This window comes from Felis catus, chromosome A2, assembly GCF_018350175.1.
Source record: "Felis catus isolate Fca126 chromosome A2, F.catus_Fca126_mat1.0, whole genome shotgun sequence".
In the NCBI taxonomy this organism is placed as follows: domain Eukaryota; kingdom Metazoa; phylum Chordata; class Mammalia; order Carnivora; family Felidae; genus Felis; species Felis catus.
In genome coordinates this window covers 4,416,395-4,436,882 of record NC_058369.1, presented here as the reverse complement: position 1 = coordinate 4,436,882, position 20,488 = coordinate 4,416,395, and the positions used below count along the sequence as shown (strand labels likewise).

The 20,488-nt window shown below is 49.2% G+C and overlaps 1 protein-coding gene across 5 annotated transcripts in view; it reads left to right on the top strand.

Moving 5' to 3' along the window:
* RFX2 (regulatory factor X2) overlaps window positions 1-20,488 on the top strand; it is a 90,286-nt gene that overhangs the window by 42,424 nt on the left and 27,374 nt on the right. For all 5 annotated transcript variants that reach the window (XM_023250877.2, XM_023250876.2, XM_023250875.2 and 2 more), the window contains exons 2-5: window positions 8,790-8,902; window positions 10,604-10,693; window positions 12,584-12,663; window positions 14,079-14,340. In XM_023250877.2, coding sequence (XP_023106645.1) covers window positions 8,798-8,902; window positions 10,604-10,693; window positions 12,584-12,663; window positions 14,079-14,340 — 537 coding nt within the window. In that variant the 5' untranslated portion in view covers window positions 8,790-8,797. The remainder of the gene's footprint in view (window positions 1-8,789; window positions 8,903-10,603; window positions 10,694-12,583; window positions 12,664-14,078; window positions 14,341-20,488) is intronic.

Genomic DNA, 20,488 nt, shown 5'->3' with positions numbered 1-20,488 from the left:
CCAGGAATAGAATTTAGTGATTGTCACTTACATATAACGATGAGTGCTCATCACGACAAGTGTCCTCCTCAACGTCCATCTCCCATTTATCACATTCCCCCACCCACCTCGCCAGTATCAGGGTTTTGATGACCTCCTAAAATGGGTGAAGTATCCCTTTCTGTATTTTCTGATGGAATTGATGTATTAATTTCTGTTTCAGTGTTTTATAGCATTTAACAGTGAAAGTCTCTGGGCCTGAAGTGTTCTCTGTAAGGAGGATTTCAATAACATATTCAATTTCTTTGTTAGATATTCCATCCACAGTTTCTATTTCATCTTGTGTCAGTTTTGGTATGTTGTGTTTTTTAAAAAACGTGTTCATTTGATCTAAGTTGGTGAATTTATTGGCTAAAGTTCATAATAGTTCCTTATCATTTTGGTTTCTGTAAGATTTATGATATATCTCATTTTGCTTTTGATATTGGCAATTTGGGGGTTTTTTTTCTTTCTTTTCTCTTATCAATCTTTTATAGGGGGTTGGCAATCTTTTCTCTAAGACTTTATCTTTTTTAGGGCAGTTTTAGGTTCACAGCAAAATTGAGAGGAAGATACAGAGATCTCCCGTGTTGTCTCTGTCCTCACACATGCACAGCCTCCCCCTTCGTCAACATCGCCCCACCCCACCCCACCCCCGCCCCAGAGTGGTGCATTTGTAGAGGAAATCTGCACTGACACATCGTTATCACCCAACGTGCATAGTTAACATTAAGGTCCACCCCTGATATGGTACATTCTGTGGGTTTGGACAGATATATGATGACATGTGTCCACCACGGTAACGTAGCATCACACAGGGTAGTTTCTCTGCCCAAAAAAATCCTCTGTGCTCCACCTATGATCCCTCCTTCCCCTTAAACCTCTGGCAGTCACTGATCTTTTTACCATCTCCATAGTTGTTCCTTTTCCAGAATTGTCATATAGTTGGAATCATACAGCATGTATGCATTTACCTAATAGTATAAATTAGTATAAATAGTATAAAATAGTATAAATTTACTTTTACCTAATAGTATAAATTTATGTTTCCTCCAGGTCTTTTCATAGCTTTATAGCTCATTTCTTTTTGGAAGAAATTTCACTTTTGGAGAAATTTGGGTTCTGTTGGTTTTTTCTCCATGGTTTGTGGAGTTTTCTTTCATTATTTTTTGACTTTATTATTTCCTTTTTTCTACTAAAGTTGGTTTGCTTGTCTTTTTGTAGCTTTCTAAGGCTGAAAACTTGAATGGCTGATTTTTAAGCCATCCTTTTGAACTTAAGTTTATAAAGCTAAACATTTCTCTCTAAGCACTGCTTTATATGCATCCCACAAATTTTGATATGTGATGTTTTCATTATCAGTCAGTTCAAAATATTTTCTAGTTTTTCTTATGGTTTATTCTTTGACCTGTGGGTTATTTTAGAGGTGTATTTAAAAATTTCAAAATACTTAGTGTATTTCTAGATATCTTACTGACTTCTAATTTATTCCGTTGTTGTCAAAATACATATATTTACTTTATGGCCCAGAATATGACCCACCTCAGCGAATATTCCTTGCACATTTGAAAAGAATGTTCAGGTTTGGTTTGTTGTGTTATATAAATGTCAGTTAGGTCCCTGTGGTTGATTGTGTCATCCAGATACTCTGTATCCTGACTGGTGTTTTTGTTTGGTTTCTATCAAAAGGGAAGAGTGTTTCCACTCCAAATCTCCACTGTGACTATTTATCTATTTTTTCCTTTAAGTCTGTTAATTTCTTCTTTGTGGTAATTTGAAGCTGTACTACTAGCTGCATGTACCTTTGTCATGATTAGGTCATCCTGATGAGTTAATTGATAATTTTATCAGGATGAAATGTCCCTCATTATCTCTAGGAATATTCCTTGTCTTGAAGTTGCTTTTGTCTCCTCGTTACAGCCACTCCAGCTTTCTTAAGATTAGAGTTTGCATGGTATGTCTTTTTCCATTCGATTACTTTCCACCTTTGTGTGCCTTTGTATTTAAAGAGGATTTCTTTGGGGGCTCCTGGGTGGCTCAGTCGGTTAAGTGTACTGCTTTTGGTTCAGCTCAGGTCATGATCTCACAATTCGTGGGTCTGAGCCCCACATCGGGCTCCATGCTGACAGTGTGGAGGCTGCTTGGAATTCTCTCTCTCTCCCTCTCTCTGCACCCCCCTCTCAAAATAAATAAATCAACTTTAAAGAGGATTTGTTTTGGGTGCCTGGGTGGCTCAGTCGGTTGGGCGTCTGACTTCGGCTCAGGTCATGATCTCAATGGTTTGTGACTTCGAGCCCCGCGTCAGGCTCTGTGAGACAGCTCAGAGCCTGGAGCCTGCTTTGGATTCTGTGTCTCCCTCTCTCTCGGCCCCACCCCAGCTCATGCGCTCGCTCTCTCTCTCTCTCTCTCTCTCTCTCTCTCTCTCAAAAATAAACATCAAAAAAAATTAAAGAGGATTTCTTTTAAAAAGGCAACTTACCATAGGATCTTGGTTTTTTTATCTAGGCTGACCATTTCTGTCTTTTCATTCAAGTGTTTCATATATTTATACTTAATGTAATTATTAATATACCTCAATTTAGGAAAGCCATTTTGCTATTTGTTTCATCTTTTTTGTTGTTCCTGTGTTCTTCATTTTCTGCCTTCTTTGAGGACAATCAAATATGTTTAGAATTTCATTTGCTTCTTCATTAGTTTTTAAGCTATATATTTTTTTAATTTTTTCAGAGATTACATTAGGGATTACATGATGCATCTTTAATTTATCACAAATGAGATTACTACATGATGTAAAATGCAAGAACCTTGCATGCCTAATTCCATTTACCCCTCCCCTTCCTTTGTGCTATTGTTGTTGTATAGATTACCTCTACATATGTCATAAAAACACACAGTAGAGTATTATAATATTTTTTTGTTAAATAGATGTATTTTAAAGAAATTAAGAGGAGAAGGGGTGCCTGGGTGACTCACTGAGTTAAGCATTGGACTTCAGCTCAGGTCATCATCTCACAGTTCATGAGTTCGAGCCCTGTGCCAGGCTCTGCTGACAGCTCAGAGCCTGGAGCCTGCTTCGGATTCTGTGTCTTCCTCTCTCTCTGCCCCTCCCCAGCTCATGCTCTGCCTCTCTCTCTCTCAAAAATAAATAAACATTAAAAAATTTAAAAAAAAAGAAATTAAGAGAAGAAAAGGAAAAAATGCAGTTTTGCTGGATATAGAATTCTAGATTGGCAGGTTTTCCTCAGCGCCATAAATATGTCATCCCATTATCTTCTGGTCACCGTTATTATTGATGGGAAGTTGGTTACTATCCATACTGTTGTTCCCTTATAGATCATGTGTAGTTTTTCTCTGACTGCCTTCAAGATTTTCTTTTTCTTTTTTTCTTTTAGCAGTTCAACCGTAACACATCTAAGTCAGTTTTCTTTGTATTTGTCATTCTTGGGCTTTGTTGAGCTTCTTGGATCTATAAGTTGATGACTTTTTAAAATTTTTTTAATGTTTATTTATTTTTGAAAGAGAGACAGAGAGAGAGAGAGAGACAGAGTGCAAGTGGGGGAGGGGCAGAGAGAGAGGGAGACACAGAATCCAAAGCTGGCTCCAGGCTCTGAGCTGTCAGCACGGACCCCAATGTGGGGCTCGAATCCACGAATCGTGAGATCGTGACCTGAGCAACTGAGTCAGTTGCTTAACTGACTGAGCCACCCAGGCGCCTCTCTATAAGTTGATATCTTTTACCAAATTTAAGAGATGTTTGGCCATTCTTCAAATACACGTTTTTCCTCTCCCATTCTCTCCTTTTCTCCTGGGACTTCAGTCACATATATGTTAGACCGCATGTTCTGTTCATTTTTCTTCAGCTTCTCTCTCTCTCAGTTCTTTAGATTGGGTTCCACTGATCTATTTTCCAGTTCACTGATTCTTCTTTCTGCCATCTCCAATCAGCTATTAGGTTTATTCAGGGACATTTCCATTTTAGTTATTGTACTTTTCAACTCCAGAATTTCTACTTGTGTTTGTTTGGTTTTTTTTATAGTTGGTCTTTCTCCATGGAGATTCCTGTATGTTCCTTTATTGTGCATATAACTTCCTTCAAGTTCTTGGCCATATTTTTAGTAGCTGCTTTGTCTGTATCACCTGGATTCTCTTGGTTTGGCTATCGACTCTTCCCCTTTTTTCTTGGGTACGGGTCACAATTTCCTATTTCTTCTCATAGCTCATGATCTTTATTGGGTCCTGGACATCATGAATGCTATGTTGTAGAGTTTCTGGATCCTGCTGTGTTCCCCTTGCTAGTGTTTAACTTGGCTGGACTTGAACCCTGCCCCTCATGCAAATATACCTTTTTCAGCAGCCGAACTCTCCTCTTAGTTTGTCCATCTTTGAGCTGCTGGTTTTTCTCCAAAACCCCTGGTGTCTTTCCCACACAAGTGTGGCTTAGCTCATCAAAGATTTGGGTGGACTCCAGGCAGATCTGGGGGCTCGCCCCCTCTGTGGCTCTCTATCTCCCAGGATTCCCCCTAACATACTGAACTCTCTTCTCTGACGCTTCAAGACCACCAGACTGCTGCTTTCTGCCACCCAAACATTCATGGAGCGTGCCCCTGGCAAAACTCCAGAATCATCAGTCTGACTGGCAGAAATCTTTCAAGGGTGGGCTCACGGGCAGTGTCTGCCTGCTTTGGTCGCCCCCAGTGTCTTCAAATAGGTGTGTGTCCTTGAATAATGGACCTGAATTTTTTTTTAAGAATTCAGGAAACTGGATCAGCTTCTATGCAATGTACCACCTCTTCGATGGGTAAGGGAGGATTTCATGCCCTCTGCAGACAGGCATATTGTGTGTCAATGTATTGGGGCAGCCAGGCTGACCTACATGGTGTCTGTGAGTCTGTCTGTCTGATACTAACATGAAGGGATGTGTCCACAGAGAGCAGAATGGTCAGTCCCCAAAGGTGATTACATTTCCCAGAATAGTCCTATTTATCCTTAAAGTAACCAGGTAGATTGTAGGGGCTCCTGGGTGGCTCAGTCAGTTGAATGTCTGACTTCGGCTCAGGTCACGATCTCACGGTTCGTGGGTTTGAGCCCCGCATCAGGCTCTGTGCTGACAGCTCAGAGCCTGGAGTCTGTTCCAGATTCTGTGTCTGCCTCTCTCTCTGCCCCTCCCTGACTCATGCTCTGCCTCTCTGTCTCTCTCAAAAAATGAAGAAACATTAAAAAAAATTTAATAAAATAAAATAACCAGGTAGATTGTAAATGTTCTGAAGCTTTATGTGGATGCTCACTATATATAATTTCCTACAATTCAGTATGGGCTGTAATCCTAAAGAGGCACTAAGGTATTTATTTAGTTGGTAAATATCAGCTGCCTGGGTTGTGTGTGGCACCGCGTACTACACAGAAGCCATCTCGTAGGATGCTTTTGTCCCAACTGTGCTCTTCATCGTACGGATCCCTGCAAGAGTTTCCTGGGGTCGCCATGCTAAGTGCCACAGACCGGGTGGCTTGAAACACGTGAAATTTACTCTCACAGTTCTGGAGACCAGAAGGTGTCAGCGGACTGCGCTCCCTCCAGACAAGGACGCTTCCTGCCTCCTCTGGTTTCTGGGGGCCCCAGCCATCCTTGGCTTCCTAGGCTTGTCGCTGTATCCATCTGTCTCCTCCTCTGTCGTCACACAGCCTTCCTCCCTGTGTGTCCTATCCTGTCTGTTACAAGAACACTGTCCCTGGATTTAGGGTCCGTCCTAATCCAGTATGACCTCATCTTGATCCTTTACCTTGATTATATCTGCAAAGACACTCTTTCCAAATAAGGTCACATTCAGAGATCCTGAGTGGACATGAGTTTTGGGGGTCACTATTCAATGCAGTACAACTTCCCAAAGTGATCTGCCCCTTGTGCCCAAACTCCTGTCTTTTTTTTTTTAATGTTTATTTATTTTTGAGAGACACAGAGAGACAGAGCATGACCTAGGGAGGGTCAGAGAGCGAGGGAGACACAGAATCTGAAGCAGGCTCCAGGCCCTGAGTTGTCAGCACAGAGCCCGACACGGGGTTCAAACCCACAAACAGCAAGATGATGACCTGGGCTGAAGTCGGATGCTTAACCAGCTGAGCCACCCAGGCGCCCATCCTGTCTTAAGTTTTAAGGGCTGTGCCTGGCTTCTGAGATTCCGGGACTTAGTGACTTTATTTGTAACCTTATAAACTTCAGGAGCACCGTTGTCATTTCAGGCCAGATGATATTTCCATTTGTCTTTAAATGCTGGCAGCTTCATCCTCCTAACAATTTGGATCATCCCCTATGCCCCCCCCCCCAGTTCTCTCATGCTGGTGAGATGTGGCCACAGGACCTTTGCAGTGGTTCCAGGGCCTGGGACCTCAAGACTTTGACCCCAGACAGTGTAATTTTTCGACCCACCTTCCAAAACCACATCCCTTCATCAAACCTAAATTATATGAGCCAAGGACCAACAACTATAGTCTATAGGACATTTTGTAATGGCCTTTTTTTTTTTTTTTTTTTTAAGAAATGAAGTCTTATTAGTGCTCAACCAGCATCACTCATGCGTGTTAGCAATGGCCGCTCCTGTGCCAGCACAGCAAAGTGTAGTAGTTGCAAGAAAAGCCTCTCGCCCTTTGCGGAAAAAATTTTGTGACCCTGGGCCTACACACCATACGCTGAGCAGGGTGACAGACAGCACATGGTAAATAGTGCAGTAAACCAGGAAGCACGTCAGAGTGAAAACTTGGCGTGGTGTCGGATGATCTGCACTCTGGAAGCCGCATTCTGGCCGCGGTGAGCCGAGCATGGGCTCGCTGTCTACCTCACACTCTCACGGGCTCCCCGGGTTTTCATAAGACTTAGACTGTGGAGCACAGTTATTTCCTGCCCGTTAGCAAGGAGCCGGCCTCTGACTCAGCTCGCTGGCTTCATCACTAGTGGATTCTTTCCACCAAGAGCCCAGGTCCAATGGTTTCCTGCTCCCACCACTGGAGTTACCCACTTCCTGGCTTCAGATTGGAACAAAGGGGCGCATGGTGTGCAGATGACTGACTCGGATGTTGGAGGAACTGTGCATAAGACCTCGACTGCGCAACTTCCTGCAGAATAATTCCGAAGGTCAGTTCTGTCAGGAAGGCAGAGAGTTGGAGACCCAGGAAATACACATTGGAAATTCTCACGTCTCCTCCTCTTGTGGAAGAGGAAAAGAAAAGTAGGGGGTGCCACTCATCACATGGCTCTGGGGACATCTAGTGGTAAGGACCGAGTCAGGGAAACAGGAAAGCGCCATAGGCACAGGCCACAGATCCGTGGATCCAGCCAGCAGCTTTCGTGGTGCCCAAGTCTTTGGGAGGGGGATGGGCCACGTCATAGAATATTCCTCATCAACAAAGATGGGGTCAAACCAACACTCAACAGATTTAAAACACTCACACGCTGCCTTCCGCTTTCTTTAGGCAAATTATATTCATCTGTTAGCAGTTTTTCTTTGCATTAAAAGAAAAAAAAAAGAAGTTTTCAACAAATTCTTCACTCGTCCTCAGAGGTGGGAGCCCTCGCGGTGATAGAAGCATATGGAAAGTTCTGGCAGGTGCCTCCTGAGCAGCATGCTGTGTACCTGCTGCTCAGGCCCCACATGAGGCAGAAGTAGGGAGACCCCACCTGTGGCTTGGGGGGACGTGCTCAGGACAGGGCTGTACCTGCCCACAAAGCCACCTCCTCTCTGCAGTTTGCATATTTAACAGCTTCTCAAGTGCCGAAGGTAGCCGGTTCTTACAAAGTGCAGACCGTCTGACCTTGAGCATGTTGATGGAATGATTTTTTTGTACCATCTGCCACTTTGTTCTGGTATTAAATGAGTCTTTTTGTATGGAATTAAAAAAAAATTTTTTTTAACGTTTTATTTATTTTTGAGAGAGAGACAGAGACAGAGTATGAGCAGGGGAGGGGCGGAGAGAGGAGACAGAATCCAAAGAGGGCTCCAGGCTCTGAGCTGTCAGCACAGAGCCTGACATGGGGCTCAAACTCACAAACCGCGAGATCATGACCTGAGCCGAAGTCAGACGCTTAACCGACTGAGCCACCCAGGCCCCCTCTGTATGGAATGTTTAAACTACCTACTTGAAAGATGTACGCATCTGGCTGCAAAGAAATACACTTTTATGCCCTTCTCGTGGGCGAGGATCTCCAGGAACAGAAGGCAGGACTTCTAGCCAGCCCGAGAGAAAATGCTTCTTTCCTCCCACTGTGTATCTCCTATCTTGGACAACGTCTGAAGATTTTGGGGTTGTCATGACTGGTGGGGGGTGGGAAGGGGAGAGGCACTCCTGGCATCTAACGAGTGGAGGTCAGGGATGCCGAGGTCGGCCTGAAGGACAATCCGGCCCCGGTGTCCCCAGTGCTGAGGGGCAGAAACCCCGCCTTAGGAGAATGCACTTGTAGTTTGGGGTACCGTAGCCCGCCAGATGGCAAGCATCCATCAGGAGCTTGTGATTCCCTGGATGGATGAGTAAACAATTGTAGGAGCCCTGGAAAGGACTGTCTGCAGAGCTAACTTTTGGTTTTATATTGGGAAAAACGTTTCCTGCCACCCCTCCCCACCCCCGCTGCTCTTCCTATGAGGCATTTGTGCCACTGGGTTCCCTTTCTTCCTTCCCCAGTATGGCCAGCCGACTTGCACGTGAAGTTTGAAGACCATGGGTAGTCACCACTTGGGCCTCCGTGGCTGCAGTCCCGCCCCACTCAACCTCTCTCCGCCTTTCTTTAGAACTGAGCATGCAGAATTCAGAGGGTGGATCCGATTCGCCGGCTTCTGTGGCTCTGTGTCCGTCGGCAGCAGCCCAGGCCCCCGTGGCTCAGCCTGTGCCAGCCTCCCCGCAGGTAACAGACCAGCCTGCCCGCTGCTCGGGGCTCAGGCTGTTCTGAGAAAGCCAGTGTGGCCTGGTGGGGGGGGACGCCCCCACTTAGGTTTGGGAAAACACTTGAGGCAGCAGAGAAAGGAATCTATATTTTCCTGAACTGACATTACGGTCCCAACGCTGCTCCTGTCGAAATAGCGACCCCTCTGTTCTGTTCCCCCTGCCCCTCCATGTCACGCTGGCTTTTTCGCTATTTGTTGCAAAGTCCCCACCAAGGACCCAACGCTACAAACTCAAAAAAGAAACTTGGCTTGGTATATTCCTGTCTTTTAATGGACATTTTCTTATGCCTTGGAAGTACCCCTATTACACGGGGAAACCTTATGGATAAGGCAAAAGATCGGTTAAAATGCTACCATCCAAACGGATACGTTCTTTACAATTTGCGAGGAGAGAACTTCCACGTTAAGGCTCTTCTCTTCTGGATTTCTACCACGGCTGGAAACACACCATAGACTTAAACATAAAGTTAGCGATGTAGGACCACACCAAGCTGAAGGCCACGGAATAGACTGGAAACCTGGAGACATGCACGGAGGCCCCCTGTGGCCATGTGACCACCTACGAGTACGAATCCAAAAGTCAGAAGCATGACAGAATTGACAAAGGTAGAAAAGCCCCATAATTCAGCCCAAACCAAAGGGCAGACGTGAAAGCGGCTTGTTCATTTCAGAACAGATAAGCAGACGTGTTTAAGCTCTCATTTCTTGCAAACACGCAGCCCCGGTGTGGGCCTTGGAAGCCCGTCTCAGGGCACCAAGGGGATGTGATCAGACCGAGTTGTAGCTAATTGACTTGTTTCCCTGCCCGCTTGAACCTGACACGCCGGCCCTCCGCCTCCGGCCGCCTTGGCTCCTTCTCGCCACACCGCAGTCTCGGGCCTGAGTGGCCCAGCCTTCCTCGGTAGCAGCCACGGGCTGGCTGGGGCCCAGGCCCTGCCTCCAGGGTCCTGCCATGGCCACCGCGTGCCTCCCAAGTTCCAAGGCTTCGTCCCTGCCAGCAATGCATCCGGTCCCCGCAGCCACCCACGCGCCGTCCCTGGCCTCACCTCCCCCCGTCCCCGGGGTGCATTGTCTGCTCCCCGTGCAGACTCCCTGCCGCTGACATGGGGTGCTCTCTTTCTGGAAAGTTCCAAGCGCTCCTGCTGGTGGGCTTCCCTGCCTCCCCGCAACAGTGGGTGCCTCTCTCCTTGCCAGAGAGAAGAGTTCCTGCTGCCTCAGTTCCCCCAACGGGCTCTTCACGCTTCACCTTCCAGCTTGCCCCGTCCGGCATAGCTTCCCACCGCGCTGGACACGTGCGGCCACCAGCCCCAGCTTGGTGCCAGGGATGGGAAAGGTGGTGTGGACAGCTGTCTGCAGGGTTCTTCTTATCACCCAGCCTCTCAGCCTGATGTCAGGGACAGCCCAGGCCACCTCGCAGACAGACCCGAGGGAGGGAGAGCTGCTGGGGGCAGGTGGAGGCGCATGTGCTCCTGCGTGCGAATGAGAGAGTGTGTGTGTGTGTGTGTGTGTGTGTGCGCGCGCACACTCCTCTCCTGCCAATCTCGCTTATGTTTCTGGAAGGTGATGGTGGAGTAGATGGCGGTAGCCCTGGTTATAACCTGTATTTGCTTTAAGGACTAACCTCTGACAAGTCTAAATGTCCTTTTCTCCTTCCATTTTAGAGAGTGTTGGTCCAGACAGCGGGCTCGGCTCCCAAAGGGGCCCAGATGCAGCCAATCTCCCTCCCCAGGGTCCAGCAGGTGCCACAGCAGGTAACTATAGCCCAGGTGAAACAGGACACATCAGCACTGAGTGATCCGGTGCCCTCTCTGGACAATGCACCCTTTTCTGTTGTTGCTATTGCTTTGTCTTTGATATCTTCAGCTCTGTACCAGAAGGTTCTTTTGAAGGCTATGTTTAAAAAAATTTTTTAATGTTTATTGATTTTTGAGAGAGAGAGAGAGACAGAGTGCGAGCAAGGGAGGAGAGGCAGAGAGAGGGAGTCACAGAATCCGAAGCAGGCTCCAGGCTCTGAGCTGTCAGCACGGAGCCTGACGCGGGGCTCGAACCCACAGACTGTGGACTGTGAGATCATGACCTGAGCCGAAGTTGGATGCTTAACCGACTGAGCCACCCCTTGAAAGCTATGCCCCTTGAAAGGCTCAGCCTTTCTCAAGGCTCAGCCGCTTGAAAGCTATGTTTAAAAAAATTCTTTTACTGCAGATAGTTTGCAACAAGCCAAGAAAGCTGACGATCTTTCATTCATTCAGAGATTCAGCATTTGGGGGGCAACCCAGCACCCCGACGGAGCACTGGGGTGCTGAGGTAGACACGCAGACAGAGAGCCAAGTTTCAGGTTTGGAGGAACATGGAACCTCTTGGGGAGGCAATTGTCGTGCCCTCAGACGAGTGCACGACCCAGGAAGCACTTCTTGTGACATGAGGTTATCTGGCAACCGAGCTTCAGGGCCTGGGTGCACCAGCCACACAGAGTCGGCATGATCCGGGACAGCGGAGGGCAGAACTTTTCCGGAAAAAGCCAAATAGTGTATTTTTTGGCTTAGCAGGCCAGCTGCTGGACTCTGCCACTGTCCCACAAAAGCAGCTGTAGATGTACCCGAAGGGGCGTGGCCGTGTCCCAGGGAAACTTAATGTACAAAAAGAGACGGGCCAGATTTGGCTGGAGTTGGCGGACTTGTGCCCTGTCACATACAGAATTAAAATTAGTGCACATTCCTGCCTGAAAGGACCCCTGAGCGTGATTGTGGTGACAGCTGAGACCAGAGAGCACACCTCTCTCCCCCGGCGGCTCCAGCTTAAATCCAAGCTGGTGAGTTTAGAGGCGCTTGTCCGGTAACTGCGTCAGTGAAAACGGGAGCAGGTTTTCGGGTCGTGGGAGAGAAGCGAAGGCTTCGGCAGGCCCGGCAGGGAGCCAGTGGCTCTGTCTCAGCTCCTTGGGGGACAGGAGAACAAGACCAGTGTCGTGATTCTAGAAGCTTCCTCTCTGTGGGGCCTTTGTCCCTGAGCAACTTGGACTGGCAGAGTGACTTCTGTGTTTCACCCAGTCCCCTAAGGCACAGCCCGCCCAGCATGTTAATCCCTAGAAGCTTCTCACGATCCATCGATTGTTAACTCCAGCACCACGCTGGCCTGGCCTGGCCTGGCCTGGGAGGTGGGAGTCAGTCCCATCCTGCCAACCCCACACGAAGGCTTAGCGGTCACGATGACACCCAGCCCCAGATTTTTTCACCCCAAAAGGAAGCTGGATTAGGCATCCATTAAGGTTCCCTCCGTGGTGAGGTTTTCAAGGTCTGTGCGCAGAGTTCTGGGTCTCCACCACCAGGGCCAGCGTCCCTGTCCGCGGAGGTGCGCCACGGCCACTGCCACAGACGAGGCTTCCCGGTGCCCCCTCTCCATCTCCCACTCCAGGCACGTTTCTCCTTCCAAGGACCCCGGCCCCTCTGGGGAGGGGTGCCAGGGCCGCCCGGCCATGTAGAGTATAACCGCCTTGCGCCCCCTGCCCTGTAGGGCGAGGGGTGTCTGACGCCCCAGATCGGAAACATAGGAGTCAATGTCCACAAAAGGCCACAGAAGACACGGACAGGCTGAACAGCAAGGTGACTGGTGTGTGTGACACGAGGTATCTGATGTTCATGTTCCAGGTCCAGCCCGTGCAGCACGTGTACCCCCCGCAGGTGCAGTACGTGGAAGGCGGAGACACGGTCTACACCAATGGAGCCTTGTACGTGGGTTTCCTCTCCCCTCGGAAGGGCCCGCCTGTCAGAGAAGCGTGGGCCACGTCCGGAACCTTCTCTCACGACTACCCTACCTTTTTCCATTTGGGGCCTGTACTCGCAAACTTCTCCTCCTCCCCCTTTGGGTGGTGTGGGAACCATTAGGACAGTCTGAGGGCATCAGAGCCCTGTGGAGATTTCAGAAATCACAGGCCTTTGTAGTTTTTACTCCCAGAAAAGGCAGTCTTTCAACAAAATGAAACGAAACGAAAACCTAATCCAGCTTTTAAGTCTGAAGGTTCAGTCTTCACAACCCAGAGACCATTTTTATCTCTGCCTTCTCATCCTTGCCTGTGTTCACCTCTGGCTCTTTATGAGGTTGCTAAAACTTGATTTTCCATTTGTCAAGGACTTCTAGAATGTTCTGCCTTCCAACTATGTGGCGCTCGGGGCAGAAAATGATACATTTCCCATGAAGCTCATTGCGCTTAAGACACGAGCCCCTTTGCCCATTTGCTTTCCATCACCCCCTTTCAGAAGTTGAGGGGTGGGCATGAAGGCTGGCGGCCGTGACGGCTGGAGCTGTGTGAGCTTCTGCAGCACAGCGCCGAAGCTTCCGAGATATGCACAGACCCACGTCAGGACGTGAACAGGGCGTGAACAGCCCGTGAAAGCTGAGTGAGGTCTGCAGGTTGACCCGTGCCCCTGGGCTCGATCCTGCGCTGCAGTTAGATAAGCTGTCGCCCTGGGGTGGGGTCGGGACAGGAAGGAGAGCACACTTCTGGGAGGCGGTCACAGGGGCCTCACTGCCACGAGGAGGGGCCAGCTCACGACACATCGCTACGCTTTAGTCTTTTACTGGGGTCAGCTCGACAGGAGTGAGCGGAACTTAAGTGAGTCTCAAGCCGCATGGTTAATCATTTCATCCAGATGGTAAAGGAACATCAGGCAAATTCTTGGTATCGTTAGAAGTTCTTTTAAGTATGCAATTTCATTTTGCAAACCTTTTCATTCTGAAAGAATCATAGACTCTAAAGAAATTGCAGAATTAGCACACAGCCTCCCCCAGGGGGGGCATCTTCCGTGACCGCAGCACGATACCAGGAAATTGACTTGGGGATACACCGCCAGCCAGCCTGCGGGCCTCAGTCCCGTCTATCGTCCTACACGCGTGCGCGCTCTGCGCCATTTTACCCCACGAGTAGATTTTGTGTAACCATAAGACACAGAATTGTTCCATCGGTTTCGATGGGTCATCCCGCGATCCTTAATATTTTCAGAAACGATCGCTTTGAACTTTGCACTGCCCTGACCCCTCGTGTCTGAGTGACCCCGTAGGCGCGGTCTCCTGGGGCTCCGCCTTAACGTGGAGTCCTCCCGGACCCCGGTGAGACTCAGGAGGCACCTCCTCTCTTCCTGACAGACGGACGGCCTACGCCTACAACCCCGAGCCTCAGATGTACGCCCCGAGCAGCACAGCGTCTTACTTCGAGGCCCCGGGCGGCGCCCAGGTGACCGTGGCAGGCTCCTCCCCGCCGGCGGTCCCCTCCCACAGCATGGTGGGCATCACCATGGATGTCGGGGGGAGCCCTATTGTCTCCAGCGCGGGAGCCTATCTCATCCACGGGGGGATGGACGGCACGAGACACTCCCTGGCCCACACTTCCCGGTCATCGCCAGCTACGGTACGTACGAGGCTGTCTGGGGCAGCGGGGTAGACCCAGAATAGACTCTCCTCGCCAGCGGGGATGGTGAGTGAAAGGCAGCCTGGGGCACCGGAGCCGGAGCTCTGCGGCCAGGAAGGGCGCGTGGTCCGAGGCAAGTGTCCACCCCTTGGAACCAGGTACCCCGTGGTAAACAGAGAGGGTAAAAGGCCCCTCCCGGGCTGCTGTGGAAATTGCATCCAGGGCCAGCGTCGCCGTGCTGGTGGGACCGCCACCCTTGGCGTCGCCCTCTGAGAGGCCCAGGCCCGTCTATCCCCGTGACCGCTGGACCGACCTCGGCAGGGAGCAGTCTCCCTCGGGAACTGCACCCCCTTGTTGCCGCCAGGGTCCTGCCCCAGACTCTGCTCCTGACCTGCTTTAAAAACATGTCTGCTCTCAAAGCCTATTTTCCACACTTACTTTTATTTTAGTTCATTTGGGAAATTAACAGAGTAAAACTGACCCTTCTTGGCACTCACAGTGGTGCCTTTGAGACCCATTCAGATTATCACACGAATCCATACCAGCTGCTTCTTTGCTACTGGGAAGGATTCCATTATACCGCAGCTCACCTATCCATTCACCCTTTGAGGGTCACTTGGGCAATTTCCAGTTTTTTGGTGATTATGAATAAAGCTTCTGTAAGTCCTCACGTACAGGTTCTTGTATGGACATACGTTTTCCTTTCTTCTGGGTAAATACTTACAAGCAAGATTGCTGGTTCACGTGGTAAGTGTCTGTTGAATGTGATCAGAAACCACCAACAGTTTTCCCAAGTGGCTGTACCATTTTGCGTCCCCCCCACCCCACCCCCGGCGTATGAGTCCCCATGCTCCACTTCGTCACCAGCACTTGATGTTGTCAACCATTTTTCATTTTCGACGTTCTCATAAGGTGTGTAGTGATATCTCACTGTGGTTGTGATTTGCGTTTTCTTAATCGCTAATGATGGTGAGCAGCTTTCTATGCGATTGCTTGCCTTTCGTTATATGCTCTTTGGTGACCTATCAGTTCACGTCATTTGCCTATTTTTTAACTGGGTGGTTTGTTTTCATACTGTGGAGTGTTGAGAGTTTTTTATATATCCTGGATATGAGTCCCCTGTCAGAGATGTGATTTGCAAATATGTTCTCCCAGTCTTTAGAGTGTCTTTCCATTCCAGATTGGGTAGAGCGTTTCCTCTCACTTCACTATTATGTTGGCTGTTTACATAAATTTAGAATTTTCTATATAAGTTTTAGGTCAGTCTGTCTATATCTACAAAAAATTCATAGTGAGATTTTGATTAAACAATATTAGACCTGTAGATCAATTTGGGGAGAACTGACATCTTTACTGTGTTGGGTCTTCCCATCCATGAACATAGTATGTTTTTTCCATTTATTTAGATCTTTGATGTCTTACGTCAGCATTTTGTAATTTGTGGCCTATAAATTCTGTACATATTTTGTTAGATTTATGCCTAAATAGTTTATGTTTTTGGAGCTATTATAAATGGTATTGATTTTTAATTTCAGTTTCCAACTGCTCATTTTTGGCTGTTGGCCTCGCATGCTGCAGCCTCCCTGGACTCACTTATAAGAGCTGCAAGAGTTTTTTGTTGTCTGTGAGTGGGAACAATTTTACTTCTCCCTTTCCAATCTGGATAACTTTTATTCCTTTTCCTTGTCTTTTTGCACTAGCTAGGACTTCCAGTACAGTGTTGAACAGGCGTGGCAAGAGTGGACATCCTTGCTTTGTCCCCAGTCTTAGGGGAAAATCTTCAGTCTTTCACCACTAAGTGTCATATTGGCTCTGGGTTTTCATAGATGCCCTTTTTCAGATTGAGGAAATTCCCCTCCATCCCTAGTTTTCTGCAAGTCCTTATCATCAATGAATATTACTTTTGTCAAATGCTTTTTCTTCATTGATATGACCATGAGTGTTTCTTCTATAGACTGTTCCTGTGACAGATTATGTTGACCGATCATCAATTAGGAAGTAACTTCCTCTTTTGGTGTGGGGCTAACCTCCCAAAATAGAAGGTGATGTTCCTGCCTCATCCCTGTCCTTTTGGTCCTGATGTGCTTTGGGGTCACTGATGTCAGAGAGCACCCCCTCCCAAGTTTTGCTGCCCTCTGTGTCCAGAGTGCTCTCCAGGACCCAGTTCTGTGGACAAGGTGGAGAAAAGTCACTTGTTCTCTAGAGGCAGTAGCATGTGGGGTGGGGTTGGTCCTGGCTCACCAGCTCGCACCTCGCCTCGCTCAGTCCCTTCCACCCGGCAGGGCCTGGGTGGCCACTTGCAACCACACGTATACTCCCTCGGAGGACTGGCTGCAGGGATGTGAGTTTAGAGCAGATACTGATGAGAAACATTCCTCACAGACCACGTTAACTGTCATGAACCTGACAGGTTGGAAGTTAGTAAATTGCATCAGTACATAATAGCAGCACATACTAGGGTCGCGGGTCACAGATTTACTGAGAAACTACAGCGTTCTCTATGGTCCACGCTATCCTGTTGCAAGCATATGTGCTGCCCAGAGCCTCGGCCACCCGGCCACTGTGGTTTGTCGTCCGGTCACTTCAGAAGAATCGTGTTTTTAAACCAATTGGGAATCCAGGAATGGGCTGTGTTTTGACACCCCTCTCCATGCAAGCCCCAGAGAATGATCGTTCCAGAAGACGATCTGGTTCCCGACCCTGCCTGCTCGCTTGTTTATCGACCTGTTTTGGCACAGGAACATGTCACACGTTTGCAGCAGGGATCTGTGGGACTTTCCAGGAACCACAGAATTAACCCGAGGCTCCTGAGGCCCCCGGCACTTGACGCCTGCCAGCTTTGCCCGTCAGAGTTTTGGGACTTCGAGTTGATTCCGAGAACAGAGGCGGAGGCTGGAGGGAATCACCCTGCGGCCTTGAGGAGAGGTTTCCGACTTCCGTGGTGGATTTTCTTGAGTCTCAGTTATTTCATCGGTATCTTGTAAAACCGAAAAGTGAGTTGCCCGAATGGTGCGTTTTCGATAAAGCCGCTTAGCGCTGCACTTTCTTCAACCACACCCGACAGAGGTTCTCCCCCGAGAGGCCTGCCCCTGCCACTCTAGCCCAGGATTGGCCCTTTGGGTCGTGTCAGGGTGGGGGGAGCCAGGGGTCCTCGGGCCGCCCAGGGTGGAGACCCTGCCGCTCCCTCCGCCCGCGGGGCTCTCGGGCTGCAGGCAGTCATGCCGCGCAGTCGGGCGGCCCCCGTGGGCCACACCGTGGGGACTGAGGGAGGCAAACGGTCCGGCCAGTTTTCACAGTAATAACACAGCACTCCTGTCCGTGCGGGAACTTGCCATCGCGGTGGTTCATCGGGGCCTAGGTCTGGCCTACTGAAGGGTAAGCCGACCCGGTGGCCAAGTCCCACTTGACCCCTCTGGGTGGTGTCTTCGTGAACTCTTAGCTTCCAGGAAAGTGGGGTCCTGGCTCACAGGTAGCGGCGGAGATCGTCAGAGATAGGGATGGTGTCTGCCCAGGCCACGCGGCTGGCCTTCCAGCACGTGCCACGCCGAAGCCAGAAGGGTGAGAAGTGACGTCGCCTCGGAGAACGGCGTCAGGCGGGCTCTGAGCTTGCTCTGGTCGCGTTCCGGCCCCGGAAGGAACTGGCATCAGCTTTGTGGCGCCTGCTGTGATTTTCAAATGTGCCTAAGACTTGAGATCTGCCTAAGACTGCCATGATTGCTTCCTCCTCCAGAGGAAGAAAACCCTCGTGCGCTGGGTTTGAGAAGCCAGTGGGGATCGGCAGCCCAGTCCCTTGGGACACTGAGTCGTCTTCGAAAACCCTGAGATCTCCTTTCGGACATGAGAAATGGCGATATTTAGGGCCCCGGACCGACGGCTCCAAGTTCCACAACGCACACCCCGGAGTCACGTCACTTGAAATCATAGGAATTTCTCTACTGGTGTCATCAGAGACTCAGCTCCGGCTTTCAACACACAAGCGAGCCTCTCGGCCCCGAGCACCGGCACACGTGAGTTCAGAAAAGCCGAATCCCGTGTACTCCATCCAGCTCATCTGCGCTGGGTCAAGGCCAGGGGAGACCGTGAATGGAGCGTCCGTGGCTCCCGCTGTGTGGCCTGGCCTCCCGGTCTCACGGTGACCCTTCCAGGTGGCCCGCGGGGCCGGTGTGCCACCCACACAGGGCACAGCTCACGATGGATCATCAACCACGAAAACGTCTTCTCTATAGCCTGCCAGTGAAGATGCGGAACACCTTAACTGCACAGCGACCTCCGACGCATCGCAAGCATTTGCTAGAAGCTGCCTCATCCTCTGCACATCAGAGCTTTTGCCCAACGGCCAGAGCAAACCCTTTGGGAGCAAGCGCACGTTGTTTGATGGAGGAATTTTGCCGATAGCGCATCCACTTTTTTCTCTGACTAAAAAAATATTTATCATCACTTTTTTTCTTTAATAGACTCCTTTTTTTAAAATAATTTTTTAACTTTTTTTTTGGGGGGGGGGGAGAGAGACAGAGCATGAGCAGGGGAGGGACAGAGAGCAAAACTGACACAGAACCTGAAGCAGGCTCCAGGCTCTGAGCTGTCAGCACAGAGCCCAACACGACACGGGGCTCGAACCCATGAACGCAGGATCATGACCTGAGCTGAAGTCTGATGCTCACCGACTGAGCCACCCAGGCGCCCCGACTCCTTTTTTTTTTTTTTTTAAGCGCAGTCTTAGGCTTACAGAAAAATTGAACAGGAAGTACGAGAATCCCCGTAGCCCCCCCGCCACCAACACACACACAGTTTCCCTTATTAGCATTTTGGGTAAGTTTGGTAGGTTTGTTACCCCAGTGAGCCAATCTTGACACACTGTTATTATTAACTAAAGCCCCTAGTTGACATCAGGGTTCATGCCTGGTGCTGTGCCTTCTGTGGGTTTGGACAAACATTCAATGACATCATCACCCTTTTTAAAAATTTTTTGTTATTGTTTTTAATGTTTATTTTTGAGAGAGTGAGAGACAGAGTGTGAGCGGGCAAGGGGCAGAGAGAGAGGGAGACAGAATCTGAAGCAGGCTCCAGGCTCTGAGCTGTCAGCACAGAGCCCGACGCAGGGCTCGAACCCACAAACCGTGAGATCGTGACCTGAGCCAAAGTTGGACTTAGCCCCTAACCGACTGAGCCCCCCCAGGCGCCCCCGACATCATCACTTCTGAATCTGGTTTTGCGCATTTCTCCGTAAAGGCGGGAGCACTACCTGCGTTTGCTCAGGAGCACCGCTTTGAGACGGATCTGAGGTTTTCGTCTCTGGTCTCCTCTAGTGACAAAAGTAAACAATGTGACTGTCATCCTGGAAAACGTTCTTCTGTGCTCATTCTGAAAAGCCTCAATTAATTTACCGGAGAATCCGTTGTTCCTGTGCAGGGCGACGCAAACCCACGTGGGAGGTCAAGGGCGACTGTGGACAAATGGGTCGTTGATCTAATAAAAGCTTCTTCCACTCCCCGCCCATTTCTCATTTTTCTGGTATTTTCTCTCACGGCTGTGTATGCAAAATGACCACAGCGTGTGACTCTGGACTGGATCCCGGGCCAGAAAAAGGACAGGAGTGCAAGGACCGTCACATTCTAATGAGCCCTTTCGGTTGGCTGAGCGTGGTGAGTGGGGGTTGATTTCTGGGTCTTGGTCCTTGTGCTGAGGTCACGTGAGACCTGGTTCCGTGGTCACGGGAGATGCTAACATTTCAGGGAGGCTGGTGGAAAGGGTCTGCGGGAATTCTTGGCACCAATTTTACAGTGTTTTTGTACGTCTGGAATTATTTCCAAAGGAAAAGTTTAAAATTTTGAAAACTGATTTAAGAAGTAGGACTCTATTGTTAAAAGTTCTAGGAATTATAAGAACTAAACACTCTAGCTGCTAAAAATGATTACCAGTAGAAAGACTGTTTCTGTGACAGGAAGGACAAGAGAAGAGGGAGGCTTGCTGTTTTAGGTACCTTTTCCTTCTAGTGAATTCTTTTTTTTTTTTTAAATGTTTATTTATTTTTGACAGAGACAGAGACAGAATGCAAGTGGGCTAGGGGCGAGAGAGGGAGACACAGAAGCAGAAGCAGGCTCCAGGCCCCGACCTGTCAGCACAGAGCCCGATGCGGGGCTCGAACTCA